This window comes from Adelges cooleyi, unplaced genomic scaffold (assembly GCF_023614345.1).
Source record: "Adelges cooleyi isolate 19-005CV unplaced genomic scaffold, UGA_ACOO_1.1 ACOO_flye_CR_arks_rails_tigmint_CR_PRNA_30, whole genome shotgun sequence".
Classification (NCBI taxonomy): domain Eukaryota; kingdom Metazoa; phylum Arthropoda; class Insecta; order Hemiptera; family Adelgidae; genus Adelges; species Adelges cooleyi.
In genome coordinates this window covers 22,106,383-22,122,547 of record NW_026095971.1, presented here as the reverse complement: position 1 = coordinate 22,122,547, position 16,165 = coordinate 22,106,383, and the positions used below count along the sequence as shown (strand labels likewise).

General features: G+C 33.7%; 2 protein-coding genes across 3 annotated transcripts in view; one reads left to right on the top strand and one right to left on the bottom strand.

The window, feature by feature from the left end:
- Window positions 1-16,165, top strand: part of LOC126838743 (14 kDa phosphohistidine phosphatase-like) — a 94,374-nt gene that overhangs the window by 648 nt on the left and 77,561 nt on the right. The window lies entirely within an intron of this gene.
- Window positions 1,150-16,165, bottom strand: part of LOC126838742 (arrestin homolog) — a 61,560-nt gene continuing 46,544 nt past the window's right edge. For both annotated transcript variants that reach the window (XM_050573407.1, XM_050573408.1), the window contains 7 exons: window positions 8,704-8,742; window positions 8,441-8,582; window positions 6,584-6,733; window positions 6,085-6,232; window positions 5,041-5,330; window positions 3,531-3,909; window positions 1,150-2,900 (listed from right to left, as the gene is read on the bottom strand). In XM_050573407.1, the coding sequence (XP_050429364.1) occupies window positions 2,782-2,900; window positions 3,531-3,909; window positions 5,041-5,330; window positions 6,085-6,232; window positions 6,584-6,733; window positions 8,441-8,582; window positions 8,704-8,742 (1,267 nt within the window). In that variant the 3' untranslated portion in view covers window positions 1,150-2,781. The remainder of the gene's footprint in view (window positions 2,901-3,530; window positions 3,910-5,040; window positions 5,331-6,084; window positions 6,233-6,583; window positions 6,734-8,440; window positions 8,583-8,703; window positions 8,743-16,165) is intronic.

The following is a 16,165-nucleotide window of genomic DNA, read 5'->3' as shown; positions in this document are numbered from 1 at the left end:
AAATTAGTTGTAGAATATTAAATTTTTTCATGTGAATTATTTTTTCTAAATTACAACAACTTGGACATCTGTTTTAAATTTATCAGTTATACATTGGTTTCAAGAGCAAGTTTCAATCCAACTTATTAAGGCTGTTCAGGTTGACTCGTATTATTGTATTTATCGGTGTAGTGACAACTCAATTTTTGATATTAATTGGTCATACCGGGTGATATTTTCTATACTAGTTTAAAATTAAGTCGTTAATTAAAAAAAGAAATGCTATTATTAATTTTAATTATCGGGGATTAAAAAACATATTAATAGCAATTCAAAGTTATGCAGTTATTATAAAATATATTCGATTTTGGTTTTATAGATTTACAAAAGATGTCAAATAATAAAAATGCATAATATTTGTAACTATTTTACAAGTACACAAATATAAATATAGCTTAAATGTAATATTATTTACAAATAATGATTCCTGAGTAGCTTTAGTATGTCTTTCTTATTTCAACGATGACAGAAATTGTCTTTTTTTACGCTCATTAATTTTTTTATGTAAACTAACTTAAGTCAAAGTCAAACAATTTGTGTATTTTGAAACTGAAGTTTTGTTTTAATCAGAAATATTATGCTTAGATACATATTTACATAATTTTTTTTTATGATTTTGTTCAACTATTATAAAGGTTAATTTATCACATAAATTATTATGATCTAATGGTCGAGATAGTTATTAGTAAGTATGTGTATTATTGTAAATTTAAATCCGTTGAACGTATTTCGGATGAAACTAATTGGACGGTGGATATCTCGTTATAGATTTGAGCAAATGAATCAGTCGGAACGTTTTAATAAAATACTAAATTATTTTTTATTAAAGGCCTCGACAGCCGAGGTCTGGCTTGTATACTAAATAATTTATTAAACATACACAATTTAAATGTTTACTTAAAATAATGATTCTGTGACAACTTATAATAAAACAAACATATTATTAAAAAAACAATGATGTTTATTTTTAAATGGCATAATATCGTCTATATAGTTAATAATCATAAAATATCAATTAAATGTCATGACAGTTGACGGGTTGGATATAAAATATTTATTATAATCTAAAAACCTTAACTTGTCTATAAAATAGCATCTAATAAAAAAAAAACATAACTATAAGGCATACGTCTTATAGATTAACAAAGTATATTTCCCGTTTATTTCATCAAGTGTATAGGATAAACAATGTTTTATCGTGTTTCTTAAGAAAACAAAATTATTAGTGATTGATAAGAAAAAAAATGTACATAACATTGGAGATTAAAAAAAAAAGGTTTTTTAATTTTTTTTAATATATACTTACCTACCTAATAAAAATGGGTAACTTGAGCTACTGTTATTTAAAATATTATTTTTATACTGCGTCGCTGTATGTTTATTTAAAAGTATAGCCCACAAGGAAAAACAATAATTGTATCGTACATTGTTTCTTATAGTATGTCTTATTACATTTATAACGATTGAAATTAATTAAAAATAATTTGTGGCTCAAATCAAAAGCACCATGTGAAATGTTTCCCATTTTTTGGATTTATTATATTCAAAATGACTAGTTGTAATATGTTCAGTTCTGAAGTTAACTATTAAGATAACATAGTTTTCCATTTATAGTCGAATCGCATAAACATACAGTACGACTATCGTTTAAAATACAACATGTAAAAACACTGGTGTTATAAATAATTATAATAAGTAAAATCCCCCCTCCCCCCCCACACATACACACGAAAGGGGACCGGAAATGGTTAAGATTATCTTAGATGAGTGCTCAGGTTTTCAACAACAGCTATCTAACGGAATTCGGAGATCACTATTTTTATCATTTTTTGGGGTGACATTTAAACAACAAGCGTTGAGGATGATTCCATTCATTGGTCGGACAATGGAATATTTATTGGTTATTTTTTGAGCTCAGACGATAGACTTTGTATTTGGAACAATTATTTACAGCTCTTGTGTACACTGCCAAACTACATATGTATACAATAACAGTTAACATACACACACGTTGTGTACCATCCATCTCAAACGTGGGGCGGTTTTTTAGTACATAGATTTTAAAATATTCTACCCTGCAACAAATCAGCCTAATATATTATTATTTCAATATTTACCGTGTTCCGTTTTGCCGATGAAAATTTCAATATATTTTTATTTTATTATAAAACATGTAAAACGACAATTTCTTTTTAGGCAATATTAATTGCAACGCGAGCACATAATATGTCCATTACCACACACACACACACACACACACACACACACACGACTCGTCTTCCTCTAAATATAGTTCCGGTCGGAAGTAATAATATTAAACACAACGAGAGCTGTTGACTAATAGAAACACATGGTACAGGTACGACTTGAGAATATAATAATAGAAATCTGGTTAAACGACAGACGGGAAAATGGCCGAACACGATATGTGTTTTCTCGTTGGTCGTTTTTTTACCCTTAAATAATTGGCGTACATAAAAAAAAAAACGTTGAATATGTATATGAGTTCATAACGCGCTTACAAATTATTTTACATTTTTTTTTTTTTTTTAATTGATATATTTATTTTCTTTCCGTTTTTTGGTTTTGGACCCACGTTCACCATCTGTAGTTGCTGAAACAGCACAAAATTCTTTTGAACTTAAAACGGTTCGCCTCGTCGTTGTCGGCTTCTGGATCGGCCGTAGCTGTTGTTGTTGTCGAAGGAGGAACTTCTCGATTGTCGGCCGATTCGATTAATCCTCAGAGCTCCAGACCGCTGTTGTTGGTGCACCTTTCGTCGACGGCTATGACGGCTTCTTTGCCGACGGGCGGAACAAGCGGACACGGCCCCAACGATGCGCACGACGTGTTCTTGCATTCTGATAAAAAAAAAAAAAAAAACACATTGGCCATTGCATAATATTGTATAGTCCAAATGAGTTATTCGTTCGGTTTTTAGATAGAAAAGTGTATGATAAAATTTAAAAAAATACGTTTTCTCTTATCATTATTATATCTTATCACTTTTTTCATATCTCTTATCACTTTTCTCATATCTCTTATCGCGTGAAAGTGAAAGTTTAATGCGGAAATGGCGACGTGAAATTTCACGCATCCCCAGCCCAATAACATAAATTATCATTGTGGGGAAAATAAAAATATCCCTCAAATGGCGTCTGAGAAATAATTATTCGGCCATTCGATCGAGTAAAGCGGTGTACCTGTGTCAAATTTGTTGAAATTTCGTGTTTCTTACTGTCAGTTGCTTACATAAACGGAGTCGATACATACTCTACGGCGTAGAGCTTTCTTTTTATGGACAACAAAAATGTCAAAAAACGTAACGCAACACAGTTTCCGTTCAGTCTCCTACACCTTACTCTGTCAATGTTTCTTATATTTTTCATTTTCCGAATTGAACACACACTGTGGGGTTGGGAATGTCGACCGAGTACGATCGAGCCAAAGCTGGTTTTCAACGTCAGTCTGGCCTCTAATGACAAACCAACCTGAGAGGAACGCGTTGGACGGCGTGTGCATCAACGTAAAGGGCAATTTCAGAGACATTTGTCCGCCCATCGCGCCTATTAGGAGTTTCACTTTGACATAGTACGTGACGTATATGGCGAACACGTTTCGGTCTTCGGGCGACACACACACCACCGTGCTGGACAGAGATCCTTCTGCCTTGTTGACGGCTGTGCCCAGAGAGTCTTCCAGAGCGATCCAGTTCTTTGTCCTCGCCTTGATCGGATACAACTTGTACTCCTTCTCCAACGAACCGCCGTTGCCGGGTATTGGCACGTCGGTGCACTCCTCGGCGGCCACTGTGTTTTTGAATTTACCGTTGCTGAACATGCACACGTCCACGTGTTGCACGATGAACACCTGTTGATGAAAATTGTTCAGTTTACCATTTTCGCGGATACATTTGCAGAAAAAGGTGGGAACCGGTGTGCATATTTAATATGAGCTGCCATGCTACCGTATGGCAACGTTTGCACAACGTTGTTCATTGTCTCGGATTCGAAGTTTGAACTTATAATGACCGATTATCCTAGAGCATCAAGTTCGATTCCCTCCGGGCCGTGGCACAGAGGTTATCTCTCACGACCGTCAACAAATTAACGTTAGGTACGTTTGACAGTTATGCATGTATAATAATACAACGTGTTTGTACACTGCAGGCATAACAGTGCTAACGTGTGAAATCATAGTGTCTTACTGATAATTGTCAAAAACAAATGAAATAATAATTTCTGTTCGAGCGGGTACAAAATATCTTTTATTGATTGAAGTCTATATTTAATTTTAAACTTATCGCAAATCTATATTAACGTTATTTCTCGAATATTGCAAATAGGATGCTATTGCATGTTTGTCGCTGATGTTATATAAGATAAACAGCTCTATTATGTCGTTGTTTTAAGAGCAATCATTTTAATTATGACGATATCATTTAGCTTTTTTGTTCGTTTATAACTATTATATTGGTGGCCTGTAATTATAAGAAAATGAGTTTTACTTCAAAGAGTTTATCGTATTACACTTACGTACACTATATAAGCGTCGACATAATATTGTATTGTATGTTTTAATTTTTAATAGATTAATCTACATGATTTTTTTTTATTAAACTTTTTGTAATAAGCTATTGAAAGAAATAGTATGTCATAACTCCGTTATTTGTTAAATCATTAAATAATAAAATGACAATATCTTAGTTGTGCAATCTCATATCTTATTTCTGTAACAACTGTGAATAAGTGTGTAAGTCGATTTTAGTGATTTTACAGGGGAGCGTTTTAAACTTAGACCAACTGCCATAAATCAGGATTTCATTTAAAACATTAAATTTTTTTATGATCCTCTTATATTGATCAATAATTTAGAGGTACTCAAGTGGTTTCTTTCAAGTTTAAAATCGCTCCCCTGTAAAATCACTGAAATTGACTTGCACACTTATTCACAGTTGTTACAGATTTATGCAATCTATTCCTCGTATCATGAATTTATTACCTTTATGCGCTTAACGGCTTTTTTAGTGGTGTTTTTTACGTTGATACTTATATGTACAGGATCACCGTGTGTGTAAATAGCTTTGTCTAGATTCGCCTCCAGTGTAACTTTTCCGTCACTGAGCAAAAACGGTTTTTCTGACGTGGCTTGTGGTCCCCTTTGCCGCCAACCTTTAGGCTGTTCTGATCTAGGGGTGGGCGTAGGCGGTGGTGGTGCTGAAGCCATCTGAACTACTTTGATACCCATTTTTACAATGTTCTTCCTCTGTAGCTTTTCGTCTGCTCTCTCGGCTGTGAAACAACGCACGTTATAACATTAAATATGGCCATACTAAACATTTTCCTTTTCTAAAAATACATTTAAAATTGCTTCATAAATCTCTTGAAACGATTAAACTAAAATAAAGTCCTTACTAATTAAACTTTTTATATATCTACTTATTAATTTGTGAAATGCATACATTTCCCCCAGATATTTAACTTTTTACACCCTCCCCCTTCCCAACAAGCACAGCTTTTGCGAAACAGGGGCTTGACAACTTTGTTAAACTTGTTAAAATTTATCGATGTGAGGAAATCCGTTAAAGTTTTGTCATGATTATCGGTTTTGTGGTTTCTCTTGTGTGTAAGTAATTGAAGTTTTGCTGTTGGTGATGTCGTGTATTTCCTAAAAGCGTTTGGTAAATGTGTAATTAATTCAACCAAACTACTTGCCAAAGTGACTGATATGATTTCAATTTGATAACACTAAGCCTTTTGCCTTTAGGGAGTTAAACTTTAATATATTTTGACAACATTATGGGGCAACGTCACGTTTTTCATCCACAATCGTTTAAAACATTTTGTATTTATTTTTTAAAACTTATATTTCGACGTTTTACCCACAAGTGTTACAAGTATTAATTATTATTCATGAATTAATTATTTATGTAAATACATGTATAAAATACATATATTATTTTTTTAATTTTCATAAGTATACTATTAATTATGTACATTTTACTTGGCAAAATGTTATTGGGTTGTTATAATTTTTAATAATTACCAATATATATGCGTATATCATAGCTGGTTCCTATTGGCGCTCCGTTGTATTCTTTGGCTGGAACTAATTGTACACTGGGCGGAGCTAAATGTGTTACTTCCATTGAAAACGGATGTGCATTATTTCCTAACCTCTGTATCAACATTTCCTGAAATCGTCGGTTATCGTTTTATTACAAAATTCGCGCATGCCAATCATTATTGTTATTAACATGTATTTATGAACACGGATAATTAGAATTCGATTTCAAACACTCGAATATTTGTTCTACCTATATTATGTATATTTGTTGTACAACGCGCATTTCACATAACACGGTATTGCTACGGTTGTAGAATATACATAATAAATCCTCGGATTAACCTTACTTCAGAACCGTCTACAATATTGGTTTGTCGAATTTTCCAAGTGTAAACATTATTATACAAATCGGTATACTTAAATGGTTTTGGTCAATGTACCAGGCCAAAGCTATCCCTGCCTTACTCGTTGAGTTTACCTGCAAAGGTGTGTTTTGATCTCGCTGCGCGTTTTCGTGAGGTGGGTAAATTTGTGCTAAGCACATGATTGCTTCGTTGCAAAACTTAAGTCCCATGACTTCTTCGTCTTCTCGGCCGTACCGGAACGTCAGCGTGATTTGTCCATAGACCTAGGAGAAAAAGGAAAACGCTGAATTAGTTTTCGTTGGATTAGTTGGTGGTCAGTTTTAAAATCTTTTGTTTGTTCTAAACAATCCAATAAACATTGTGGTAAAACCTTAAGTAACTTTGGTGATGATGCATTGACCCGATCAATTGACAACGTCAGCCGGTTCGGCGGGATTGGTGATATTGTGTATCGAATAGAAAATTAGGAGTTGAGATGTTCTATTATTGACAGCTGTACGTTTTGTAGCTTAGCCTTAGGCAATTACGCGGTTTAGAGAATGGACAGAATTAAATGCTTCCTCTTGAACGCCGCCCGCCATTTAGAATCCATTAAAGGCCACGGAATTGAACCGGAAATTACATCCAACAACAACCGTGCGTAACAACACTCAGCGTGACCGCGTGGAAATGCTTTTAACGTTCTAGCCAAATCGCTTCATACCGTTTGGAAGTGTCGTGTCGCGCGTCTGAGGGCTTTGCATGTAGGCAAAGGGCGAGGGGAATGCGAAGTTGGTTGAAATTGTGTACAAAGCATCCGAGTACACTTAACCCGACCATTTGCGGTTACGAATAATAATTGTTTTGAATAATTCCAACCAACAGCTGTTGTTGACATCACATTTGTTTCAAATATTTTTTACCAACTCCAAACCGTATAATTCTACTCACAAACACCGGCAATGCGGCGAGTCCAACGTGTACAGCTTGTATTCTTAATTAGAAATTGTTTAGACTATACTCTAGGTTTTTATAAGGTATAGTCAACAATGCCGTTGATGGTGTTCGGCTAAACCGTTGAATTTAAAAGCAATCCAAATTAAAGGGTGTCTTTCGGTTATGGAATATTTTATCAATACGAATTACCACGTGAACCTTTCCTTTCGTTCTCGGTTTAAATAACATAACGTCATAACCTGACCGATATGACCGTCTTTCTTCTTCCTACACTCTCCCAGACAACCCTGCTGAAAAGTCCAAATGAATACTATTACTTGTCTAATACTCATCACCCCTGAAATTTTGAATTGAATGTCGACACTACTGAATGGTTTTCTAACTAAAATTGTTATTCATTTTCAATGTAACTACAAAAGTGATTTTTTTTTTTATTACAATTTGATCGGTCAAAGTTTTTGATTGATGAAAATCCGCAAATAACGATTACGCGAGAGTTAATCTTCGGTGAAATTTTACTCGTTTTATATATTATACAACTATGCATTTTCATTGTTTTACTTGTGCTAACAACAAAGACACGGTGTCTAAAAATAATCCAGCTTAATCCACAGTATTACGAGTAAACAATGATGTTAAAGTTGTGCGTAAAACTGTAATATAAAGTTTACCCAGCGAAACTTTGTACTTATTAAATGTTTGAACAATTTTAAACGCGTTTAAAACAATTAAGTTTACGGTGTTAAATCCAAAGAGTCGCCAATTGAAATCCCGGAACGATATATGGTCGGTCTGGATATGTTGCATTTCAACAAATCTTACTGTATGCACTTCTAACATTAACATTGATCCAACAAATTTAAAACCAACATTGGACAATTGAACTACACCAGCCAATGTATGTAAAACGTCGAAAGTGACGATCAAATAATTTGATATTCATTGAATACAAATTTCATAGTGTTACTATTCCTTTTCAATGTCGAGATTTTGTTGTTACGGTATTGGAATTACACAACTCATAAGATGCTTACTTTTTTCTTTGGGTCTTTCAGTAGTTCTGGATCAACCAAAACGATACCGTGGATTTTAGTGGCGGAATTGTTTGATACCACAACGTCTCTGTTGCCCAAATACAAACACAGTTTGTTGTTTTGTGCGGTTTTCCGAAAAACTCTGAAAAAGTATAATCAACTTGTATAAATAACATGTTATTATTCATATATAAGGGGACATTGAATTAAACGGTATTCAAGCCATCAGCAATTTTTTATTTATTTATAGAACTACTTATTACCTGTGAGCAATTCCAGGCATAGAATCTTGAATACAAGACCTGTAACAAACACATTCGTTGTATTCTTCGTTTAGTCAGTTAAATGTATATTTAAAAAATGTGCGTTATATATTTGCAATAATTTGTGGTATATATTTTAAGGAGGAAAAAGGTAAATGGGTAATTTATCTTAAAGATTTGTCTTCGCTCCTCAACGCCTCCTCTTTTTCTGTTTAGATTCCTTTAATAGTGTTTATAAAAAGTAACAAATGTGTCGTTATAAGCAAGCAGGCAATTGTTGGAGCGGATGCTGAGTTCAAAATTTGATAACTCATTAATCTAGCGGTAAAAAACCAAAAATAAGGTTTGTCTTAAATAATTAACAAATGTGTTTACAATATGAATAGACAACAGAGAAGGCGTTGTATTGTTTTACACGGATACAATCTACGCTATAATGTTTTACATCTTTTGCACAGATTGTTGTGTTGCCTTTAACGCCTTAATGTAAATATTGTTGTAACATTTGACGTTTAGTCCGAACGATTAATTATTTAAGATGCGTCATGTTTGATTTTTCAGACTCCAGCGTTGTGTTTAGAATACAAACACATTTATTACAGTCGCATTAGTAGGTATACTCGACGAAGGCTCGGATTGCTTTCAAACGCTACGTTTACATCCTCGGGACAGTTATGGCACGATACAACGACGAGCAACAATTTATTCGACTTAACCTGAGTAGTAATAAAAAGGGGCATTACCGCCCATTTTATACAAATTCTAGTTCAACCTTATATATTGTTTAGTATAGAAAATTCTTTTGCAACATCGAGTGTTTTACTAAATAACAAATGGGAGAATAAATTATATATATATATAAAAACATGTTTCAAATAAACTATACTCATTTTAATAAATTATGTGTACGTAGAAAAATTTAAACAGTATAATAATGGTAACAGTAAAATCTCAATAGTCTAATGTACGAAAAACATCACATTCGTTATTATAATCATCCATTATTATATATGACTATAGTTTATTTGAAACATGTTTTTATATTTAAAATGTATTCTCCCACATCTTATTTAGTAAAATACTCGGATGTTGCAAACAAATTTTCTATACTAAAAATCATATAAGGTTAACTGGAATTTGTATAAAATGGGCGGTAAAGCCCCTTTTTATTACTACTAACCTGCCTTAAAAAAAAAAGAACTTTCGCCCTTAAAGGGGACCGGAAAACACGTTGATTAGTTTGTATTACTCTGCGCAGCCGGAGGCGGCTACGAAATAATATAATATTATTACAGCTGTTATGATTATACATTTTTCTCTCTCTCTCTCTCTCGCTCTTGATATATTTCCCCGGGGATAAGACAGCAAAACGTTTATTATAAAGCAGGATGAAACGAGTCTTTGCGAGTGCGACTCACGTGTTGTCTCTTAGCCGGCACGAACGGTTCCATTACCCGTGGCCCGTCTGTTTATTCGACTCACCGCGACACAACGTGGCGGTTATAATAGCGGTCTGTACTTATACTTTCATTGAAATGGCTTAGCGCCGACTTTGGGGACACGCCGGGGGGGGGGGGGGTCATCACGTATTCGGTGCAGACGAGGTGCGAATAGCCCACAACAGTCGAGCGTTATAATGGATTTTTTTTTCTCATAATTAACACGTTTGTTGAAAATTCTTATTAGACTGATAATTGTTTTCACTTTTTGGTCTCGGCGACCTGAGAATATTATAAAGTTTGTTGACATTTTTTTTTTTTTTTTTTTTTGAGCGCACTATCCGATTTTATTTAATCCGCGGTATTAGGCGGATAACATTGCGGACTATATTACCACGTTGATAATTATTATCCCTATAAATACCAGCTTAAGCGGTATAATGAACGAGACATTTTCACGGCGTCGTTCACGGATTTCTAGATATTATACAGCTGTAGTTTTATTTAAATTAACTGTTATTAATATGTTTTTCCTGATGCGGTCGTTTGCGGATACGAATGTTTACACTTAACGTTCTCTCTCTCGTTTGCTATGGAAATTTCAAAGCGTTTATTATTACCTGCTCGGTAGGAGGGTTGTGTATTATCATTCACGGTTAAGTAGTTCAAAGGATGTGCTCTGGTGCATGTGAATTATGTGAAATGCCCCCGGGGCAAGTAGCGAACACCCCCCCCCCCCCCATGTAGGTCTGGCACTGAAGTGTTTCACGAATTCGTAGTAACGTAGCGTTTATGTGTAAAATTTCGGGAAAACCCGAACTTTATAAGCTGTCCACGTCGAGTAGATGTGTACAAGTGTAGTAAACGGTGTAGGGAAAAAACATGTACAAAGTATAAATAACGGTACTTTTAATGTTTTAATACAAACCACTTATTGTATTCGAACTTTCAATTATATATTTTGTCTTAAAAACGAATAACGGTCGTTCCGATATATATAAAAGGAAATTTATATATATATATATATATATATTGATTCGTCTCATCTAATTTACGTAGTATGAATAACGGCAAAACCGTTTACGCTGACTATGCTATAATCGAGATTGAATAATAATACCTTTTTTATTATTATTATTCCGAGAGTCGTGGAATATATATTTCATTTTCTTTGACAACCAAGAAGAGAGTGGGATTTCGAGAGGTTTTTCAAGCAGATAGGTTCTTTGCTATAAAAAAAAAATATATATATCTAGATAATATATTGCTTCTTTTTTTTTTGCTTGCAACGTACTGTCGGAATTGTTGAAAGCCTCATCAGCATGCCACGAGTTGATAAGACTCGGGTACCCTTACATTAAGTTGTATTAATTATTTAATATTTGTTGTCTAGAATGTGAACATTGTAAAAAAAACTTGTTTCTAAGCAAGAAAAAATCGTCGGGGTGTGTGTGTCCTTGTGATATATATATGTATATATCTTACTTTGGTCATCATGGTCTTATTGCGGTCAGTAAAGTACAACTTTTCTAATGTTTTGTCGTTAGTTAGTTAGTAACCGTGTTTGTGTGTCTCGTAAAACAACAGAATGAACACGGTTTATTTTGGAAATTTATGATTCGAGATAAAATAGTGTTCACTGTTGTGCCGATGATATATAACGTATCTTGTAATATTATACAAGGTGTTTCAGCATTGATGCTAGAATACCCCCTGTATATCAATGAACGTGTGGCTGTATCATAATCGCATAACCGAAGTGCCGGGTTACTAGTTACTGTCAAGACACTCCATATACGTATACCTATAATTATTCTTGGAACACTATTATTTCCGGATCTCGTAAATATTTAAATTATTCAAAGTTAAGGTTAATCAAAAGGGCACGTCGTCGTCGGGGACTCTACTTGGGTACCATATTATGTTAATGATATTAGATCCAATATGTTTATGAGTTTATTTGGGAATAAAGACTATCAATGTAAAAATTTATCAGTGTTGCAGCATTTAGTAGCATACATCAATTTGTACAATTATTATATTAAAATTACTCTCTCAATAGTATAACGAATTTATATACAACAATTTAAATATAAAAAATATAATGTTATAGAAAATGTAAACTATAAAATCATGCGTACAAACCAAGTATAGATTACTAAGATTACAATTTTCCAAAATGTATTGGTAAATGTTAATTGCCCAGCGCTTCATTAAGATTAAATTTCCGATTTATTTTTTTTTGCAATTAAGCACGCACGGGACTTCCAACAACTTTGGTTTGTAATTAAACCGAACGAAAACTAAGAAAGCGCTGAAAACGTTTTAATTAAACCACAACCTACTAATATGCAACCATCGGCTAAAACTTTTCATCCCGTTAGTACTCGAGAAATACTATTGGAACGCAATTTTGGTATTTTACCAGTAGAGAGTATCGTATCTTAAATTAATAATTATGAACCGTTACGTCAAGTAATTTGCACTAAAATTGATGCTTTGATTAATATTAATATTGTTATTTGCATTTTAAGACAGTTTACAGACAAGACGATTACTTTGTTCGTGGAAATATTTACATGAATATATATTTTACCGCCGAGGGTCGTTCTCCGAAATGTCCGTGGCTCTCGGACATGACTTTGTAAAAGGTATTAATAAAATATAAATTAAGTTTAGAGCGACCACTAGTGTGTAGGAAATATTACACTCAAAGTGACGAACGTGTTTTCAAGAATAATATAGTATGCTATGCAAACCTGTGAATGTTAAAAACTAGAATAATGCAACCTAATATCTATGACTGTCGTTTGATATGGGTGTATGAAAAACTAATTTAAAAAAAAAACTTCTGTATATACAAATTATCTTTGGATTGCTCCGAGAAAGTATAATTTGGAGTTTCTATTGAAAAGTTGTTTGCCAAAAAAGTTTTTTTGTGCATTGTTAGTATGAGCTTAAGCATAATGACTTTGTCAACAACAACACATTGATAAGTACCGAAGTTCCAATTTGTAACTAATTAATTATGTTAATCGCAGTATGGTTTCATTTCAATATTCATTAATGTATAGTTTATTTTTGGTACATCTTGTTTGAGAGGTTTACCTGCTCCACGCATTTCATTACACCGAAAAATACGTTAGGTCTAAAAGGTTAGGTCCGAGTGTTGATGAGTGTTGTTGCTCAAAGGTTTTATCACTTTTAAGTGTTAATTGAACTGCTATAGTCTGTACCGTAGTAACCGCAACGACCCGACTGTGTGTTTAATCCATGTTTTATTAGCAAACACCATATAATCTAACAGCTGTCTACAAATATTTCCAACTTGAGGATTTAGGTTATTCATTTCGGGTGAAAACCTATCTAAATGACAGCGATTGGTTAAAAGGTGACATATTATATCTCATAAGTTATAAAAGCGTGATTGATCAATTGGTAAACACATTGCTATAAAAACGCCATTGTCACAAAGAATATCCGATAGGAATACTGCGAACGTGAAAATGATTTATATATTTATGAATTTGTTAATAATACTTATGTCAATCGTTTGGCAAACTACTGAATTTCTAAATAATGCTTTGGCGTTAAATTAACAAATACCCGCTATTATAATACGAAGCTAATTTTGAAATTATTAAAAGTCCACTACTAAAGCTGATGACAATAGTGTATGTAGATAGTAGATACACAATCATATAAAAAGTTTGATAAAATTGTTTATTGTCCTGGAATTTATTTTAATTTACCGTTAAAAACAAATTGCATGACCTTAAACAAAATTATTGTTGGGCTTTGAAAATCTTTGAGCTACGCTGTTTAAATCCTTTTGAGAATAGCTTTAATTTTCTTTTTTTCCGCTTTGTATATATTCTGTTTATACAATTTTCTTTCACTTTCTCTGATATTAGCACAGTTGTGTATTATTATCCAACTAAGACAATTATAATAGATTTCATAGACATTCTTCAACGACGAATGTGCTGCAAAAACTAATAAATATAAATGTATGCAATCGTAGTTGTTTTGACAGTATAATGGGGTTGGTTGGTACGAAGGGTGAAACTCTTGACACAGACATCGCGTTTCAGCGGCTACCGGTGACAATTTATTAGGCCAACTAAGAGAATATAAATCCATCGTGTGTGGTTGGTTGGAGAAACTTGATTCATGCAGCCATTCCGTTTTAAATGAACCGAGAACTGACTGGGAATACTCGGTAAGGTATCTTTGGGGGGCATTTGGGTAGTCATATGAAAACTCATTGTCGGGTTGTCGTTTCTTAAAGGTTTTCTGTCGAGTGTTTAATTACTCAGCCCGTCAGTCGTTTCAGAGTTTATCGGGAGAGACGGCCCTAAGCACACAAGTAGAAAAACGGCAATCGTGGGATTATAAGTGTTGTATCGTCGGTGTTGTTGTTGTTGTTTTTAATCGTTGTATAGGTGGAAATTTGCTCGAACCGCACAAACGATAACGGCGATAATTACAAGGTCTTATTAATATTAACGTCGAGATAAATTGGGTTACGCCTTCGATAACACACGTCTTGGGCTTCTCGGTACAACACCCACCCACACGTCAGCTCTTATATAATTAAACGTCTGTCGGTGTTTGCTCGATTACCAGCACCGGCACTGTTGTAGTGCAGGGTATTTTATCTGCACACATCAGCTGATTAGTGGTTATGGTGTGCAAATTAACACATTTTTATACATACTGAGCTTGACAATAGGTAATTGTGTTAAGCTGCCTAACGCTAATGGAATGATTAATTATGGCTGGATCGCCGTGTGTGTGTGTGTGTGTAACAGAGAACAAAAGACAGTTTATAACCGCATGTTTGATGAGAAAATCCCTATGCGGTTGCATATTACAATGGTGTAGAGTATTGTCACCGGTAATCATTGTCGTGGCACTTTTAGAGCTATAAAACCCGATTCATTAACTATACTCGGTTGCGTTCAAATGTAATTAATATAGTTTTGCCGATTAGGCTCAATACCGCGCCACTGTCCATCATTGGGGATATAAAGCTTAATTCAGTCAAGTATCCTGACGATATGCTAATTTTTTTGTTTAATTGTGACCTTTTTTTCCATATTCCTCAAAGGTATACATTTTTCTTGTCTACATACTGTTGGTTGGTTTTCTATAGTCGCCTATAAGATGAAAAAACGTTTAAGAAACTTTCGGTTTGCTACACTGTATGTTACACGGCACGTCAGTGTTAAGAACACCCGATTTGTAACCCAACAAATGGTAGGTTATATAAACTTGCATTGCTATCCTAGAGGCTATGAAGCACTATAATAGCCGAGACATTATGTTAGTTTTTATATATTGGGAGATAAATAGAAACATTATAGTTTCTTAGGGTCCCTGACGTTGGATTGTTTGATCGTTACTACAGTTATATAGGCGCAGATACATAAGTTATAAAATAATATTTTTTATGTTATTTGTACACACCACTTATTCATTACTATATTACTATACTTAATATCATTAATATGATCGGTTATCGTGTGATGGCAAATTCCTCAGCAATTGATGATATTATGTCGAACATAATGGCTTATAATGGTGCATGATAGTTTTTGGTTGTAAAAAAAACACATTAAACCGATTTCATTGGTAATTTTTCAGATTTACTAAAATAATGTACGAGCAACAGATTGAAGTTAAGCTACCTCAATGGTCAATGGTTATATTTTAACACCGTGTGTTAGTTAACGTTTATTGTAGTCGAGTAAAATATTGTTGTATCGGTATAAAGAAAAAATAATTTTAAATTAACTTCACGGGGTCATTTTTTTAGTTAAAAATAATTTAAGCTAATTTCCAATTAATCTACAACGTATTGTTGTGCGCTAGTTCAATGTACAAACGAATAGCTATCCTCAAACAGTTAAATAAAATTAGTGTATATACTATAAAGAAGATGTTTTATGGTCTTAGTTCAGCTCACTGTGATGTTGACATTCGCGTTCAAGTACAAGAAACGCGAAAGTTTTCTGGTT